Source organism: Nelusetta ayraudi, unplaced genomic scaffold (assembly GCF_046127955.1).
Source record: "Nelusetta ayraudi isolate G7.1 ecotype Tasmania unplaced genomic scaffold, CSIRO-AGI_Nayr_v1 ptg000011l, whole genome shotgun sequence".
NCBI lineage: Eukaryota > Metazoa > Chordata > Actinopteri > Tetraodontiformes > Monacanthidae > Nelusetta > Nelusetta ayraudi.
The window spans coordinates 27,215,159-27,234,585 of NW_027466061.1; the positions used below are offsets into that span (position 1 = coordinate 27,215,159).

Consider the following 19,427-nt stretch of genomic DNA (forward strand, 5'->3'; position numbering starts at 1 on the left):
AAAAATTTGAAACCATAGACTTGTGTTTCCATGACACTTAATAACAATAAATGGAATTTTTTTTGTGCGTTGCAGATTAACTATTAATAATGATGCAAAAATACAGTGAAATGAAATGGATTAAATGTATTTAAGGCTTGATTGACGTGTATTGTTGAATGGTTTTTTTTCTAGCCAGTCAAAGACAAATGATAATCGCTCGGTGGATACATGACTCATTAGGATCCCTGCGTGACGAAATGCTGCAGAGGTGTGCCGGCTGTGTAAAGCGGCTCTACACAGCCAACATGAGTCAGTTCACTGTAAATCTTCCCATTTCATGCGTGAGGAGCATAAATGGTGGTGGGAAAGAGTGCGTGGAGCGACTTGTCTCTTTCTGATCTGATGTTACATCACGAGCTCCATCCAGTGTCTAGACTTGTCAGAAGAACTCAGGAGGTTTAGCTTCAGTGGTAGTTATGTTTGTTTTTTATTACCAACACATCACAGAAAATACAAAAACAATCATAGTTAATAGATAAATAATGTCTTGATAGTAAAAATAATTTTCCTTCACATTGTATTCTGATGCTGACCACCTGAGAAGCAGGCAGGGCTCAGGTCAGTATAAAGGCTGTTGTGTGTATGTCGTGCTGGCATGACAGGCATCCTGTCTGGATTTTCAAAATAAAGGATTTAAGAGTTGACCACACCTAGTTGATAAAGTTCCCCACGTTTCCTCTTGAAGCTGATCTTTAAATCACTAAAAACTGTTGTTCAAAAACATTACAAAATTATTCTGCGACAAATAAAGTTCTGGATGTAAAAAGATGTTCTGAAATAAACCTTCACATAAGTAGCTCATCATCTTCTGTTGGGACGCTTCAACAACATCTTGACAGATTGAATAGCTTGAATAAATAATTGTTTGCTGACTTCAGTTTCGCCCGTGTCATTGACACGCTGCTGCACACTTCACCACAGTTTTCACCATGTGAGAGCAGAGCAGAAAAAAGTGGATTACTATCTTTATGAGATATTAATACTGATAACGCTACAGTGGCTAATTGCCATAGTTTTAAAAAATATATATATAATAAGTGCAGTACAAAATATAGAAGATGGTTTTCAGTTATAGTAATACATCTCATATTCTTTCGTTTGACTAGACGGTGTCAGGTCCTCACAAAGTTGTCGGGTTTTGCGCTTCCCTCCCTCTCATTTCTCCTTGACGACGATGTCGGCCACTCCGTGCACTTGTGTGAGCTGCTTGCAGTCCAGCGACGCCACCAGCTTCCTGGGTCCAGGCTGTGTGGGGACGAAGTGCTCTGTCAGCGTCACCGTGGCGAGTCCACCCACGTCGCTGCAAGGGGCAGGGCGATGGTTAGCGCATGTAAAAATGAGATTTAAAAAAAAATGCAAAAGGGATGGAAAAAAGCGTCCTGCACTCACCCCACAACCACCTCATGGCCTTTCTGCAGACCCAGGCCCTCCACCCTGAACACCACTCCCTTCAGCATGCGAGGCAGCGGGTTGGTGAAGGTGATCTTGGCTGCCATCTCCTTTCCCACAACGGCTTCTCCCACGGGCTGTTGGAAGGTGGATCAAGGTGAGTCGGCCGATCGTGCGATCAGGAGAAGAGGGTGCGACCGTGGACAAGCTCGGGGAACCTACTGCGATTTTGAGGTCAGGCGTGCGCAGCCTGAAGGTGGTCTGGTTGGCTAGCACCTGCTGTGTCTCAGTGACTCTTCCAGACAGGGTTAGCATCAGCGCCGCCTGGTCCACCAGCTGGTCCTGGTACTGTTGGTAGGGCAGCACCCACTCGATGGTCTTCTCTGCAGGGGAGATGGGCAGGAAAAATTAGCAGTTGGAATGTGCCAGGTTAGCTAGCAAATTAGCTGCACTCATAGAGTCAAAATGAAATGAAATGCAGAATGTCAATACAAGGAATTATTAGAAACACAGACCCTCTGTAAAACTACCCAATGTATGCTAGCAAAGTATAGTAAGTATGCTAAACTAAGCCAAGCTAGTTTTAAAAAGAAGAGGATTCTTTATGCAACTGCAAATAGCATGAGTAAAAAATAAAAAACACAGCCAGCAATAATTTTGACAGCTCGAGGTCCATCCTGATGGTTTCAAATTCTAAAGGAGGTGCAAATTTGGTCTTAAAGAATTTAAAGCATTTGAAACTGTAGAATATCAGCGGTGAAAACCAACCCTCATTGGCCAGGAGCTCCACGGGCAGCTGCTCCTTCTTGATGGCGCCCTTCAGCACGCCGGTGTAGTACATGACGGCCACCTGGCTGTGCAGCGTGGTGCGGCGCGGCGACGAGCTCAGGTTCTTTACCAGGATGCTCAGCTTGGCGTCGGCGCCCATCCTGGGCCCCTCGCCGTCCATCTTCACCTCCACGCTCACGTCCTCCGCCATGGCCGCGGAGTAGGCGTTTGGCTTGCTGCCGTAGCGGCTGGCCGTCTCCACGGCGATGCGCTCCTCCTCTGAGCCTGGAGGTGGAACGGGAGGGGAGTGTGAGCAGCGCCACCTTTTCTCTGTCTGCGCCGCTTCTGGATTTATCGACTGACGGAGAACCAACGGACCGCCGCTCTCCACCCAGAGCGGGAAAAGACAGTGTGAAGTGCGAGCGGCAGTTTAATCTGCACAAGGTGCAGCTGAGTGGTTTACGGCGCGTTAAATCATCACAATTGAGGAACACAGCAGGTAGCGAGCGCTTTACGCTGTCTGGTTTCGCTCTAAAGAAGTGACGAAGGAAGAGTTACGGCCCAGCCGCTACCTTCTTGGTATTTGTACAGGTGGGTGACGTCCTCCCGCTGGTCGGAGCCCACAGCCTTGGTGCTGATGCAGTGGCCCACGGCCTTCTTCTCGCTGTAGATCTGGCTGAACGTGCCGTCCGCTTTCTTCTGCCAGTAGATCTTGTCACTGTTCACCTGTTTCGAGGTAAGACAGCGGTGACTGACTTGCTTGTTGTTTTGTGCTGGCGAAAAAGCCAAAAAATCGATTTGCTTAGCGCCTCACCTCGGCAAAGACGAAAGGAGTGTCGTGTTTGAGGTAGACCTGGCCGGAGCGGATGGCGTTGACGGAGGCGGGGCCGCAGCGGAAGGTGCCCTGGCTGGTCTCCTGTGGAGTGGAGTCCACGGCCTGCCATCCGCCGTGGCCGGGCGGCAGGTCCGGTCTCGCCATCCAGCAGTCATTCCAGACGTGGAAGTTCCTGTGGGGGATGTAACATTTGAGGCCCAGAGTTGGAGGAAAAAATTTGGAATGTGGAATCAATGTGTTCTGCTCTGACTCAGCTTCTGTCAACACTGTGCACAAAGTCTACACTGTTGGTAGGGTTGGATAACCTCTTAAGGAATGCAGGCTGGACGAGAAGGTGCAAGACTTCTTCGCGCGTAGGAAGCATGTGAGGCAAAAACTACTTCAAAGACCGTCGGTGCATGTGGAGCTACTAAGAATGTGGTGGGTCTCGATTTGGAATCTTGCACGTGCGCCGTCTTACCAGACCGAGTCGCTGTTGAGGTAGTCGATCGGCTCCAGTTCCTCATCCAGGTAGACGTCGGTGGTCAGCGATATGTCTGTGTCGTGAGCGGACTGGAAGTTGGTCACGCTGCGGGCCGGGATGCCGAGGCATCGCAGCGCTGCAAACGGAGGCCGGATGGATCAGAAAAACTCCAAAATACCACACGGAATCCCTCGTAACTCGGCTGAATGAAAGCGACACGTGTGGCTCTGCTGGTGGCAGAATAGCGAGGTATGGCGGGAATGCCGCGTGCGAGGTATTTTTGGCCGTATAGTAGCGACGGCTCGCTATCTTGGGGTGACAGAATGTGAGCTGTGGCACGCATGAAGAGGAGAAAGGGCTCGAGAAAGAAAGATGCCAATAAATGGCGTTATAAGTCTCTCTGTGGCATCTGCACGCCAGCTCTTGATCCTCACCTGTTGTGGTGACCCCAGAGAAGACCCAGCACTGGCCGTAGCACACGGGAACGCCGTCGGATGAGTGGTACTGCTTCAGGATGTCCACGCTGCTGCTCCACGCAGAGGGAGAAACGCCATCAGAGTAGTTGCCGGACCAGTTCCCCACCAGGACGCCGAGGTCATCCTGGGCGTTGATCTGAGAGGAGCCAAGCGGCTGATTAACTCTTGGCACGCAAGGCGCTTGGATTGTTTCTCACATCTGGTGGATTTATTTTGCGTGCTTTTGGAAAGGGGAGGAGTCGCAAGTAGGCAAAAGCCTTGAGTGCCTCGCTGTTGACGCTAAGCTAGAAAAATAATTTCAAAGAAAGTTTGAGTTTAAGAATTTTACAACAAAAACGTAGGTGTACTGATGTGAGAGAGATAAAATACAATGTATTTCTGGGTCTCTATCTATGTATTTGTCCAGGTATGTGTGGGTTTTTTTTTTTCACTCATAGGATGGAAGATAAACCCTGGCAATCTTTGAATGCTCCTGGAGGGACAGTGTGATGTGCATGCGACACGCACCATGGCTGAAATGACTCGGACAACGTTGACAGGATCTGCTTGACCAGACGCCGGCATGTCGCTCTTCTCCAGGATGAACAGACAGGCTTCCAGAACTCCTTCATGAAACTGGAGAGATGGAGGGAAGACACACACGCGCGCACAAACTTTGAGCAAATAAACAAATGCACAATCTTGCCGATGCAGCACAATCACCCCCCCCTGGTGAAACCCACGGGCAGACCTGGCCATACCGTACCTGGCCGAAGTTCCACGTGCGCGCTCCGATTTGCTTCTCTGTGCCGTAGTAGATCCTGCCCGTGTCGTTCAGGACGTACTCCTTCCTCTGGTCCTCGTCGTCCAGAAAGACGGTGTCCTCTGCAGAGACACCGCAGCGTCAAGTCTGTGCGGACGCTCATCTCTGTTCAAGGGGTCATCCTGTGTTTCAATGCCACCCACCACCCGCAACCCCTCTGTCTCAGGGCGCAGTGCCCTAATCTAGAAGCTTGCCAGCGGAAACAACACAAGTGAGGGTCATTACTGCAGGACAGCGGGATCTCATTTAAACAATAATGACGGCAAAAGATTTTTCTTCTTCCTCTTGTGAACTAGGGCAAGAATTCATTCTTCCAGCTGCACGGGCTCTGAGCGGTGACTCAACCAGCTAAGAATTTATCTTCTGCTTCTTTTTCTCACAAATCATTTGAAAGGACCCCCCAAGGTCAGGAAACGGTTCAAAGAAACACAATGGGCTCATGGACATGGCAGCACTGGGGAGGCCCCCCCGGCTCATTCATGGGAAGCTGTGTGGTTTGAGTGACATCAGTGCCTCAGACTTGGGCGTTCACCGTCTTCATCCCCCGTCCCAACCTGAATCCTTGCAGGTCTTGCCTCTTTGTTGATGTTTTTTTTAATCACTTTTATCTCCTTTCTAAGTCCTTGGAACTTTCAGGTGGGCAGTGGAAACTCGACCAAAATAAAGAAAAAAGGCAGCTGGTTGTGGTATTGAAAAACTGCCCGAGACGTACTTGAGGAACAGCGGAGGAGGAAGGAAGAGGCGGCGACGGCAGCACCACAGGGGCATACCAGAGTGGGCCCTCGCAGAGGAGAGTGGAGGCAGAGGACTGTGACAGCGTGTGGCAGCTGTGATAATTGTGGATTTCTTCTTCTCCTCAACGTTTTGCGGAATGTTTCTGTCCGCAAACAGGCATTACAGAAGAAGAAAGGGACAACAAGGAGGAGGAGGCAAGTGTGGAAAGCAGGGGAGGCGTTTAATAGGGTGGAGGTCAGCTGATAGCCGGGAGGAGTGGGAGTGGGAGGGGCCAGGTTTCCACCAGATGCAGGATTTACGCCGGGCCTCGCCCAACCGAGTTTCCACACAGGGGGTTTTATTTCACCCTTTAAATGAGTGTGAGGAGAGGAATTGGTCGCGGGGAATAAGAGACTGGGGACGAGACTCCAGTCCGCAGCAGAAAATCCCACATCTACAGCAAAATGGGAAGTTTTTTTTTTGAAATGAAATCCATTTGGATGTTTTCTCATTATTTAATTGCGCTGATGTTGTTTTGAATCAAATATCTGTTGCGCAAAGGCTGCAGGGCTGAGTAAACAGAGAGGTCAAATAATCAATCCTACTGCCGACAGTTGAAAGAGCAAGAGAACGACCAGGATTCAAACACAGGCGGGTGGACTCGTTCCAGAACTCTTAACGCTCGAGGTCATGCCGTTTGTTGTGTATTTGTTATCTGGTTTTTTTAAGTCATGCCGGCACCAAAACAGGAAAAATAATGTAGGACTTGTTTATCCATCACTGCCCGAATGGCGTGACGGAGACGTGAGACGTGCACAGGCCGGAACTGCACGGCGGGTCTTTCGGTCTCATCTTGTGCACACACCGCCGTGCAAAGGCGGCGCAAGAAACGGCTGTTGCGCAACTCCCACAGTCGCACACAGGGTCACACCGTTTGACGGACAGCGACACACCGCCGGGTCCCTCATGTGAAACACAATATGAGGGGATGTGGAGTGAGGCAGCAAAGCAGACGTGTGCGTCTGTTAATTATGAGGCATGTTGTTGGAACCTTTCCAACTTCTCCCCTATGAAAAAAAAAAAAAATCCCCCGGCTCTGTGCAGATCATTCCACATGTCTGACGCAATGCGGCTTTTCTTCCTTCCCCCCCCATTCTTTTCCAAAAACCTTCCCTCAATCCCTTCCACGCCCCATCTGCCGAACCCACCTTCACACCAGGGGTTGAAGAGCATGACCACGTTCTTGCTGCGAGCGTGCGCGCTGGTCGCCTCGCCCCTGGACGAGCCCGTCGTCACCGTCAGGCCGTACAGGCCGCACACGGCGGAGGCGGGCGAGTTGACGGACAGCTTGATCTTGTTGCCGCTCTGCTCCACCACCTTGGCCTCCCAGCGCTCGTCCTCCAGGGAGTCCACCAGCGGGATGATGACGTGGGTGCCTTTGGACACCAGGGGCAAGGAGCCTGCAGCCGAAGGGAAGAGAAGCGCAGCGTAGGTCAAGAGAGTTTCGCTCAATGCCTGCGTTCCCACATCGGTGAGACAAACCTGATGCAGAATCGATGCATGAATCAGCATTGCAAAAACCATCAACATCTGAGAGACTCCTTGCAGCCCTGTGACCTGACTTGACACGAATGCTAATTGCGTAAAGCAGCAAGCTGGCTCAGCGTTGGCTATTGCATCATCCACGAATGTCACTACTTAAAATGTGGCTTACCTTCTTTTTGCTGCTGGTGGAATATAAAAATCAAAGGTTTCACTTCACTTGGCTGAGAAAAACATTGCATATAACGCAGTGGCTAAATAACAAATTAAAGCGGCACCTGTAGAGCTTACGTACTGTTTTCTACAAAAATCAGCCTCTCTGTTCTGTTTTAATTTGAGGCTGCAAACGGAGTGCTAATCTCAAATGGAAATCAATTTTAAGAGAAGAAAAAAAATCCTGCAGGCGTTTATGTGCATGTTTGCTATCACAAATCTTTTTGTCCGACTCTGAACAGAGCTTTGATAATCACAGCCGGAAGTCACAGAGGGAGGAGCTTTATTTTTGTTACACATGCTTGGGAGCAGATTTGCGCTCTTTATGTGTGTGTGTGTGTGTGTGTGTGTGTGTGTGTGTGTGTGTGTGAGTGAGTGAGTGTGTGAGTGTGTATTTTTCTCATTCCTGAGAGAGTAAAACAACCAAAGCAACCCATAAATCCCATGTGTGAGTGTTTTTCAAAATAAACATGTTCTTCCGTCCTGTTGAGCCTCCCAGGCTGCACACGGCCCTGCAGAAAATTAAAGCACTCCAATGGTGTTCTTTTTAATGTGAATTAGCAAAATAAATAAATAAATAAATAACACCCTTTAAAGCTCAAATACATTTTAATTCCAGTCCTCCGGCTGGATTATTTGATGCTCTCCCCTGCGGCCGTTTGCTCCACGGCACCTTGCTGAGACTTTCATTTGCCAGCGCAAGCGCAGAGTTTATCATGGAGAAATTCGTGAGGGAGGGCGGCCTCCATTTCCTCTTCTTCATTTGGAAGGAAATCACTGTTTTTTGTTGAAACACTTTTACAGTGAAGTGACCCAGAATTACTGCATGGGAAGCAGCGGTTACACAAGGCCTTAATTGTACTTTTAGCCGTTTTATAAGGAAAAAGTTAACGAGCTCCTCTGCCTCCAGCCACCGTGTTGTTGTCCCCTGGTCATGTGGCTCCGCACAATGATGCAGAGCCTATTTATTCCCCATGGGACGACAGCATCGCTGCAGCACGATGAGGAATGCCAGGGCAAGGTGTTCGGTGTCCCTGCGGTCTGGAAACTGTTAGCAGAGAGGGGCGGGGGCGCTGGAATCCAAAACTTGTGGCGAGCAGCTAAACAGACTGACTGAGTGTGAGCAGTGAGTGTTTAAAGCCTAATTTCCCACGCTCCCCTTCGATTTGCCCCGTGCATTCCACCGTGTTTCACACGGGCTTGCAGGAAGTGGCGTTTAAAGGCACGATCCGCCGATACAGGCCGCTGCAGGCCTCTGCAGGTGGTCTGCCACCTCCCACACAGCCCGCTGCTTCAACCTATTATAGGCTGTGCCGTATCAAATGTGCACTCAATCCATTATTTTTTATAGCATTGATATTATAAATTCAAACTATTCCAACCAGGTGCACTGCAGCAGAAAAGGCAAACTTAGCAATTTCCTGCTGGAAGATGAAACTGCAACACGGCCAGAACGCCCTGCGCTCGCTCTCCCGCCATTTTAGTTATTCATAAATTCTATTTTCTTCAAACAAAAAAAAGGTCGATCATTATTATTATTACTTTCATCATGTGGTTTCGTCCTCTCTGTACCTGTTCTCAGTTCCATGTGCAACTTGTCCGTGTTGGCGTCGTACGGCCTATTGAGCTCGACTTCTATCTGGAAGGTCTGCCCTCTGCGGATGATCAGCTCGTCCCCGTGGTACAAGTCCGTGTGGTGCTCCGTGCGGTTCTGACCCGTCTTGGAGCTCAGCAGGTCCACCGAACACACCGACAGCTGCAATTCTAACAGAAATATCATAGATAAATGTGTGTGTGCGGGCGTCCGCCTCTCCCTCTTGTTGTCAACTGACTAATTTAAAATCATTACCCTCCATCTCTCGCGCTTCTCCGTTCTCAGGTTTGGGCTTCGGGGCCTCCGGGGCAGTGGAGGGCGCCGGCGTCGGCGTCGGCGTCGGCATCGGCGTCGGTGGTTTGACGAGTTCCACCTTGTCAGTGACATCGTAGGAGTTGCTGTTCTGCCGCTTGCAGCAGCACGGGCAGATCTTGTGGAGCCAGCGGCGGCAGCCCCCGACCTCCTGCTTCTTCTCGTCCTCCTTGTGGATGGTCAGCTCCACCCGGGTGGGCGGGGCAGCGCCGGGGAAACGCCCCACCTCAGACAGATCTCTGACCGTCAGCCGCTCACCTGGCATTCTGTCAGACACGTCACAAGGGTATAAACGTCTTTGAGATGTCTGACACCTGATCAGATGCTCGTGTGAGTGACCGTTTGAATGAACTGGACTGTATCGCGATGATGTGCTGTTTGAGATGACGGACCGTGCTCGGTTGTAGTGCTGGCTTCTCCCATTCTATTACTTGAGACACCATCCAACTTTTCATTCCAACCAGACATGTTTTCACTTTAGACGATCTTCCTTTGCCTTTTACTTATTTTAAGACAGCCAGGTCTTAAAATAAAAAGAAAAATGTTATGTTCTCAAAAAGGTTCATGCCAAAAGATGTGTTGTTCTGGATGCATTGGGAAGATGAAGACAAAGTAGGTTAGCAGCCTTCGCCAACGTTAGCAACTGTTTCTAATTCATCCCAGCTACACAGTCCCTGCTTTGAATGTGCTTATTCAGTTTTCTGACTGAATCAAAAGATGTTCAGTTTACTTTAAGGTTGGGCTGCCTGGCACAAATGCTTTTTTTGCGAACCATTGAGGCAAACGATAGCAAGCTTGTTTGCAGGTATTTATGTAATATGCATAAACAATGGTGCTTTATTTTTTTTTTTTTTCCTAAAATCTTTTTTGGATGGAAATTGCATTGTCCAATGGGACAACTGGCAGCTATCACCACATCACTTTTTTTTTTTTTTTTTTTTTTTTTTAACGCAAATCCAAACTTTCCAACTAAACACCATTCCTACATCTCCCACTTTCCCCTCTCCAACAGGAAACACCTAATGGGCCTTTCAAATCTGCTTACTCTCCCCTCCCTTAATTACAGCATTCCTGAATAGCTGTGTCTTCTATAAGCAGCTGGGGTTTATCGGCCTCGCCCCGGCTCTTGTGAAACACCGTCCATGCCGTGCACCATACAAGCGTGTATGCACGTCTCTTTGAGTTTAAGTTCACAGTCCTGCAGATCATCGTATGAGCATTTATCACCCGGACGCTGCCCCGCCCTCACACGGCACATCCATAATCACAACGGAATGGGTCCATTTGTCACACCGGGGAAGAGCCGGCCCTCCTATTCAAGACCGATCGGAAAAAAAAAATCATGGGGGAGAAGTCAGAAGGTCAACATTTGGAATGTGAAAACTTGCAGGATGTGTGCATTCAGATTAGAGGAGGACCCTCCACCCCCGTCTTCCCTCCTTTCTCCAAACATCTGCATCTTTCTCGACAAACTCTGGCATCTCGCAGCAACGCTAAAGTGCCGTCAGAGTTATGTGAGCTCTTGTAAAACACTCACTTGATACAACGGCAGGCTGAAATGCACAGACTTGGGAGACCCGTAAAAACACAAAAGACGGGGCAACGGGCTCATTTTCACAAACAACCTTTGCAAAACAACGAGCCCCACAGTTCCTGCCGGGGCCTCGCTAGATTTGATTAGCCTGCAGATTTAACACCCCCAACTCGGCTCCAAGACGGCAAACTGAGCTGGACTTCAATTGAGCAAATGAAAGATTGTTAAAATTGGCTTGAGGAAGCTGTAATCAGACGGCTAAGTTTCATTGTTTTAAGGAGTTTTTTTTGTTTGTTTTTTTTGGCTAATTGATCATGTGAGGCTGCTCCACTGGATTCAACAAGGACCTCAACCGGCAAAGAGGCGACCTTTGAGGCTGCTTGTCTTTGCAGTCACACAGCCTTTGATTAGACAGTCACAGTCGGGGAGATAACAGACGACGGTACTCGATACTATTTCCGACGCATCAAACTGTGTGCTGCGTGCTCCTTGAACTTTAATGTTTTATAAAAAGAGGAAATCATCAGCTGCCGCTCATCCACTCCATGGTGGATATTTTCCAGCGGTAGCGGCGGCAGGCGGGCTAAGTTAAGACAGAGACGAGCTGAAACTGTTCAACAGCAGCCAAGGAATGAAGGGAGGCAGGGAGGAGCTTGGACGTATCGGACAGTCAAAAAAGGAATGTATCTCACGTATCTCCTCCGCTGCTGAGTGGCTTCGGGCAGCATCACGTGTCCGCAGAGGAGAAAGGTGCATGTTTAAAAGAACCACGCGCCACCTATTACAAGGCTCACAAGACTAGATAGATGAATCTAGATAGACAGATAGACAGATAGACAGAGGTTACATTTATAGTGGCATCCCAGCCAGTTGGTCATAACACAGCGACAGTCGCAAAAGGCACTTAAATCGTAAAAAGTACAAAGTGAAGGAAAATCACTAAACATAACGAATTAACGAAATAAAATAAATATAATTTAAATGTAATATCCATCCATCTGTCATAGGGCGAAGGCAGAGTGACACCCTGGGCAAGTCGCCAGTTCATCGCAGGGCCACATAGAGACAAACAACCATCACACTCACACGCACACCTACGGACAATTTAGAGTCTTCAATTGACCTCACATGCATGTTTTTGGAGTGTGGGAGGAAGCCGGAGAACCCGGAGAGAACCCACGCAGACACAGGGAGAATATGCAAACTCCACACAGAAAAGTCCCAGGCCCGGAATCGAATAAATGTAATATAATGATTAGAAAAATAAGAAAGCTTATTCTCTCCCTATTGTTTGTACACTCTTCGAGAGACTGCTGGGAAAACTGTAATCTGCAGTAGCCATGAAGCGTGAAGACTTCTCCTTTAAACGCGGCTGTTGGCTCTTATGTTCAATCTGCCGTCACACACGATTGTCAGTGTGCACGCAGAGCGCCAGAGCACCGCTGTGATCACACAGCTGGGATGCAGAGTGGTGCACTGCGGGTCGGCTAAGTAATTCACATCTTTATCTTTGTCTTTTGGTATCATTTATTTTCTGTTTTTGCATTCTGAACGTGCTGATATTGATTTTTAATATCCTGCCAAACAATCCCACAAATCAGCAAGTTAATGCTGATCTTTAATCCCCCGACATCTTGATTTTGTTTGTTCATTCTGTGTTGTTGTCTTGGCAACGCTTTTACGTACTCCAAATAAAAAACATTCCTGAGCTAATAAGGGTTGATGGTTTTAGAATAATTTGTATCCTCAAGGGCCTCACATTTTACCCACTCTCACATCCGTGTGTTTTCGGGAGCAGCCTCGTCGAAACAGTGTCAAACAGCATATTTAGCCCTCTGTCTTCAGCCTCCTGCTAAAATTTGAGCAGTTTTTGGGCCTTCCACGTCTTCTGGCAAGAACACCTGGCTGGGATTGTCATTACATCAGAAAAGGCTGATTTCCATAGTTGCGCATTTCAGCACACACTTTCAAAACAAGTCAAGCTCGCAGAATGAGTCAAGGACGGACGAAGCGCAGCTCATTGAACTGAATTGAAACACGATGGTACAATGTTTCAATAGCATTTTCAAATGGTTAATGATGCAATAACAACCACTAATAAAACCACAAGTGGATTTATGTTTCACTCTGCCAGTTAGTGTGTGTGTGTGTGTGTGTTTATGTGTCTGTGTGTGTGTGTCAGCGAGAGAGAGAGAGAGAGAGAGAGTGCATGCGGACGTGCCTCATGATTGCCAGCACCAAAACATTATTCGCCGCTGATGCTTCGACATCCTGAGTTCACCCGCTGGTCAGCTGACTTTCTCCTCCCTTCCCCCCTTTCACAATCGCCTAAATATTTATGACAGACATTCATAACTATTGAAACAGGCACAATGGATCAAGGCAGCTGCCTGCGTTACAGCACGGACTCCACCCGGGATTGAAGTCACGCCTTCTGACCCATCACCCTCTGACACAGAATGACTGACATGATGTGGGAAGCCTGAGAGGTCGAGGAGCCACTGGGTGGAGTCTAAAAATAGCAACAGCTGGCATTTAAAGGCCCCTTTATTTAACCCGTCTTTTAATAGGAAAATGAAAAAAAAAAACCTTCTTCTTCTGTGGTGGGCCACACTTGCACTGTTAACTGTCCAGATAGCAGACTATTTAGCCCTCTTCTCAGAGATTCCTGCTCAAAACTATACTTTGTTGGACTTTCTTCCACATCCTTTGGGACACGAGGACGAACGCAAGGTGGCGTCGAGAGGGCGGAGCCAACACGTGGCTGGAGTTGTCGTTACAAATCAGGGAGAAGCTTAAGCTTTGTATCGGCGCACTTTGTCACACAAGGAAGGGTTGATTCTGCAGTGAGGTTTGGAAAATAAAGGGAGAGATTACTGTGGACAGTCAGCTGGATGTTGCTGTGGCTGTGCGACTTGAAACACAGCTCCTGTGGATTCTTTCAAGCTTTTTCTAGGCTTTAGCGTTTTCTGTTCATTTTTTGAATTTCCTTGAAGTTTTTGTGTTACCGCGGGGTTTTCCTAACACCTGAGCTATGTCTTCCCTCCACACTTGAGGCGGGCTTAAATTGCCCAATTAGAAGCCGCTGTTCACTCAGCCTTCCCTCCATCCTTCACGAAGCCATTCCACACCACTAACTCTTGTTTTTTTTTGGCTGCCTCGCCCCTCACTCACACATCCGCCGGTGCCTCTGGTCACCCAAGCTTGAAACGACAAAGGTCACATCATCTCTTCTTCTTTTCCTCCTCGTCTCACAGTCTCTCTCTATCTTCCTCCCTCCCTTCCTCCCACCCTTCCTCTCTGTGGGTGTCTGCTCTCTCAGTTTGTGTTGGCACGCAGGCCCGACTGGTATGCCTCACCGAACCCCGGGATAAGCGCTTCGAATTCAAGCCACTTGCTCTCAAAATGCCATAATGCCAGCTTTGTCTGGCTAGGTTAGGTCGGTCTGAAATGCTTCAATTGCAGTCGGGGAGTGTGTTGCAGAACTCACAAGCGCAACAGACACTAACCACCAAAACCAAAACATCAAGACAACCTCAGCGCTGGACGAGGTCCCAGAGAGTGGAATAAACAACGGGGAAGGGATGTAGAGCTGCAACTGGCTGGCGACCAGCAGAGATGAGAAGACCTTCACTAATGAGCGCCCTTTATCTAAAACACAAAGCAGAATGTATGAGGAGAGTAGATGACTTTCTGTCTATAGATTCATTTATGGAATCTGGGGGGGATACCAACAAGACTCCTATTTAATTAGATACCTGCTGCGAAGAAAAGGTTCGGCGAGTTCAAATTTAAAGAGAACAAGAATTCCATGACTTGAAAATGAAATATTATTACGTCTCCCTCTTTGGACGCGCGCTGTCTCGCAGCGTGGAAACAACTGTACGAACATCCGGCACAGATTCTCGATCGCCGCTCCTACTCACGTCCAACTTGTTCAGTTCTGAGGAACCGTTAGTTCGCGACCAGCGAGTTCGAACTCGAAGCGAGACGATAAAGTTTCAGTGGCTCTTACTTTCTCCTCTGGGCTTCACTCGGTGTTGCGTCAAAGAAAAAAGAAAAAAAATCTCTCAGCGCCAAACTTGCTGGAAAAGTTGTTGGGTTTTGTTGGGGTTTTTTTGTGGTTGCTCTTGGCGTCCTGCTTCTCTGCTGTCTTGGCTCCTCTTCGATCACGATTCAGCAGCGCTTCCCTATAAATACGTGGTCTTGACGCTGACAGGCGCGCGTGCGGACGACACACACACACACACACACACACACACACACACACACACACACACACACACACACACACACACACACACACCTCTTTCATCTGCCCCGCCCACTGGAGTCACTCCTGAAAGTTTTACTTCCATCCTGCGTGTGTGCGCGAGAGCGTCTTTATGATTACGCACGCGCACGATAAAGTAAAGTTTTTGTGCGCGCGCGCGTGTCACTTTTTTTTTTCCCACCGCAGGAAGGGAGGGGCAGGTGATAGTTGTTGGTGAGACCAGAATGACATCAGCAACCCACACTGTTCTTTTAAGTTCTCAAGCTCAACCTTGTAACACTAACAAAAAAAAAAAAAAAAGAAGTGTCCTCGATTTGAAGCAGTCAGCTGCATTTTTGCTCCTGTTGCTTCATTTTTAGCCATGACAAAAGCAGGAAGTCGCTGCTGCGAGTTGACCTTCATAGAAAAAACCTCTACAGAAGCACAGGAAGTGAATGCACGCCTAGCTGCTCAAGCAATTAGTGTGGATGCAACAGTAGCAGCCGTGAATCCATCCAAGTGATAAAGGGGCTTCCGTTTTATCTGGAGAGTCAGAATATCACAATTCAGCGCCCCCCCCCAAAAAAAACTGTGACAAGCGTCACAAGCTGACATTCCAGGAGCAGGAAGTTGTTGTTGCCAGTTCATGATCCAATTTGGCAACCTTCTCCGTCAAAATTGAGTGAAAATGGAGCTTCAAGTTATAATTATATTATATTACGTTGTAATAGATTATCCATCCATTCATCTTCTATACCCTTTCTTCCTCCTGCACTCAGGGTTGTGTGGGAACAAGTCGCCAGTTCATCACAGGGCCACAAAGAAAGACAAACAAACAGGCACACTCATCAATTTAGCATTCTCATTTCGCCTCACATGCATGTTTTTGGAGCCTACGAGGGAGCCAGAGAACCCATGCAGACACAGGTATATATATTTACACACACACACAGGTATATTTTTGTCATTAAAGCTTTGAAGCCTGAATTAAGTCCCGAGTGGCACACGGTAACGTGCGACAACCCCTGGAACAGAAGGAGGCCTCGACCTATTGTAAAAACGAGGTTACAAATCCAATCACCTTTAAATGATCCAGCTTCCCTTTTCTAAGCTTTAACTCTGGATCATCCCAAAATAACTTGTCAGTGTAAACTTGTCCGTGTCAGTAAATGATGTGCTGATGATTCAAGGTTGACCCTCCACACACAGGAAGCCCACATCCCCCACACTCCACCTCAACATTCTGTGGTGAAACTACAGTGGGGAAAAGAAAAAAATCTCCTTCCTCTAGATGTTTTTACTTCTGCTTGACAGTCCTGACCCTGATTGCTTATTAATGTGGACAAAAAAATGAAAAAAAATAAATAAATAAAATAAAATGAATTCAAGGTAACTGTAAAGCAGCTTGTATATATTTTGTACAACGAAATCACGAGTTCAGAATTAGTGGTAGTCCCGAGGTGCTGCAAATTGAGCGTAGCAGTCCAGAAGAAGTCACTTGAGTTTTGGTCCAACTTCCACTGATTTGATGGCAGCAGGCCACAGGTACTGCCAATTCAATCATTGTTTAGCAAGAAAATCAACAAATTTGACATGAATGTAAAGAGATTTTACTTAAGTGACTGAATGTGTCACTTCTGTGTTCTCTGGGGACCATACGGTGGGAATTAAATTATTAAAAACATTCATAGGTGCGAGCAGATGCTCACTCTGAGGCTTTTCGTTCATCATCCAGACAGAGCGACACGGAACAAACAGGAAGGAGTCAATTGCAGAAAGTAGCAAGAGTGATCATAGGACAAACATTACAAGCAGTGCCAAACACAAGAGGCAATACACTAAAAAAAAAAAAAAAAAAAAGTTTCAGATACAATGTGATTTATCTTTTACCTTATATAATAATTGTGAACTGAAGCAACAGATTTAACGGCGAGTCTGTTTCGAGCTTCTGCAGTTTGCCTCTCATAAATCAGCACCCCTAACAAGACAGGAACAGATGTACTTAATAGCATTGCTGTTTTCCAGCCGCCCAGTTGTTGTTAGTATGCATACGAGGTATCTCGCCAATTTGTCATAAAAGGGCGGGTATACAAAAAACAAGTCTTCTACGCCTGGCTTATGATCATTTCAAAGGCAACAAAGAGAAAAAGACATTTGTCAAAATTACAAAATCAACTTTGAATATTGTCAAGGTTTAGTTAAACAATATGTGTGTCTGTTTTTCCAAGAGGTTTTTCCAGCCGAGAGCAGCATTTTATATTAGTGGGTTTTTTTGTGTTTTGTTTTTTCACCAAGACTGCTTTATGAAAAATGCAGACCATTTACTGCACTTATTGCTTGCTTTGACACCGGCATGATAAATAACGCCGACCAGGGTTTGTGGCTCTAACAGAGCGGTGGGCGTGAGAGGAAACATAAAGGTGACTCCAGTTCAGCGAGTATCCGAGCGTGACAGATGGGACTGGCCGGGCTCTGGGTCCTGGGTCTCCTTCTGTACGTGGGCAACCAAACATCCGTCTGCAAGGGGCTGAGAGTGGGATGGGGAAACAAAACGGCAGGTTAAAAACATTTAGGATGGGAACAAAGTATGAGGAGACGGGAATCCACTGCTGCTTTTTTTTTACATTTAATCTTTATACTTGTGTTTGTTTGAACCATTGATTTTCCGGTTGACATCTTGTATGTCAAGGGGCGGCCGTGAAAGTATTGCTGGTATGTGTTGTATTGACATCTCTGTAAAAGAATAACCACGAATACCCAAGCTTGTAAGGATGTGGAAGCAAATGAAATGTGCACGTTCCAGAAAAACGCACCAAGGATGCCTCAGGTATGAAGTAGATGCTGCCTTTCATGTCCTGTGTGTCTGATCAGCAAGCAGCTGGTCACCGACGGGCAGCAGGCACGGCAAACAATCGGCCGGGCTCTGACTGACGACACGAGTGCAGCTCATCTTCTTACACGCTGGGTCTTGTTTGTTTATTCTGTGCTGAGAGGAAAGCTTCATCTGAAAAGAAAAATACACAAAATACATAAATTCATGTAGCCAAGGAGATATGAAACGAAGATTCACAGAAGACTTAGAAATTACAGGGATAATATCAATAATAATCCTTTCGTAATCCCCTCAGTGGGGATATCTCAATATAAAAAAATAAACTGTATCATGCCTTTTTTTATTTTTTGGGGGTGGAAAAAAAAAACTTTGATATATAATTCATTTATTTTATTTACAGGATTAGTAATATTTTTCTCAGACAACATTCCGAACGTCAGCAGGAAGAAATCTCAGCAAATCGTGTTTCCACTCTTGGATGAGCTTGACAGTAGCACAAAAACACTCATCACCTACCGTCACCTTCTTCCACTTTTCAGGACTGGAACTCCTTATTCAAACGTGAATCTGGATTTCAAAGTGGCTCTAATCTACCCGAGGCCCATCATCTCAAACATTTTCATGCCAGCAAGAGACAGATTCTTTGAAGGAAAAAAAAAAAAGGATTTGTAATATTTTTCCATAACTTCTCACCCGGTTATTAGAAGGAAACGTGTCAAATCTTGTCAGGCAGTGACGCAGAGCTTCAAAAGCAGAGATGGTTCTGACTGCAGGTTATTGTACCATGCAATGAATAATGTTTGCAGAACAGATGACTTCTAACAAACCCTGCTCTTAATACGTCTTTGTTACTTGGAATTGTACGATTGACTCACAAGGTTGGCGCCTGTGACATCAGGGGGCCTCTGTGTTGTGCAACGCCATGATGAAATGTGAGGCTCTCCGGTCTGCGTGACTCCTCGCAGCTTTAATCAGTGCTCGTTCACCGTTTGCCGGCAGAAGGCTGATTCACATTGCCGCTGCGGTCGCCATGGTGACAGAGGCAAACAAGGCAAACAGCAACACCGCTGCTACTCATCAAATGATCTGTCAGTGTGATGGCTCCACGTTTCCGAGTCCTACTTGAGAAGTAGCTGGAATGCCTTCCCGTGTGTGTGTGTGTGTGTGTGTGTGTGTGTGTGTGTGTGTGTGAGTGAGAGAGAGAGTGTGAGAGAGGGAGGGAGGGAGAGAGAGAGGGAGAGAGCGAGAGAGAGAGAGAGAGAGAGAGAAACGCGTTTTCTTGAACACAATAAAGCACCAGTGATCTGAGGACGATGGATGGATGGATGAAATGTTAAAGCTTACTTTATCATACTTTTCATACAGAGTTTACATGATCTAAAGAGATCAAAAATCCATCCATCCAACCATCCATCCATCAATCCATTTTCAATACGTGTGTGTGTGTATGTGTGGTAATTGTATTTTGGGGGGCTTTTTTTTTTCAGAGACAGAATGATCAATCTGGGATACATCCTCAAAGCCTTCAAAGCGATTTACAGCCATTGCCATCTTATCAGAGGCATTGGAGCATTTTCCTAAATAATGTGTATCTATTATGTTCAGATTTTCTCCCTGACCTTTGCTCTTGGACCTCACGTGCTGTACATTCCCTTTGG

At 47.1% G+C, this 19,427-nt stretch overlaps 1 protein-coding gene across 1 annotated transcript; it reads right to left on the reverse strand.

The window, feature by feature from the left end:
• Window positions 1–447: 447 nt before the first annotated feature.
• On the reverse strand, window positions 448–14,937 carry tgm1l1 (transglutaminase 1 like 1). The gene is made up of 14 exons (XM_076022308.1): window positions 14,700–14,937; window positions 9,094–9,416; window positions 8,817–9,008; window positions 6,698–6,949; window positions 4,719–4,837; window positions 4,481–4,588; window positions 3,932–4,109; window positions 3,495–3,633; window positions 3,014–3,206; window positions 2,772–2,925; window positions 2,200–2,484; window positions 1,654–1,814; window positions 1,432–1,568; window positions 448–1,342 (listed from the first exon to the last, which is right to left on the reverse strand). The coding sequence occupies exons 2-14, from the start codon at window positions 9,413–9,415 to the stop codon at window positions 1,198–1,200; spliced, it is 2,385 nt and encodes a 794-aa protein (XP_075878423.1). The 5' UTR covers window position 9,416; window positions 14,700–14,937; the 3' UTR covers window positions 448–1,197.
• Window positions 14,938–19,427: the final 4,490 nt, after the last annotated feature.

Coding starts and splice junctions, on each gene's coding strand:
- tgm1l1 (XM_076022308.1), bottom strand. CDS start 9,415: ATGCCAGGTGAGCGGCTGACGGTCAGAGATCTGTCTGAGGTGGGGCGT. Junction 9,009..9,093: donor AGAAGCGCGAGAGATGGAGG/GTAATGATTTTA, acceptor TATTTCTGTTAG/AATTGCAGCTGTCGGTGTGT. Junction 4,110..4,480: donor TCCGAGTCATTTCAGCCATG/GTGCGTGTCGCA, acceptor GGCTCCTCTCAG/ATCAACGCCCAGGATGACCT.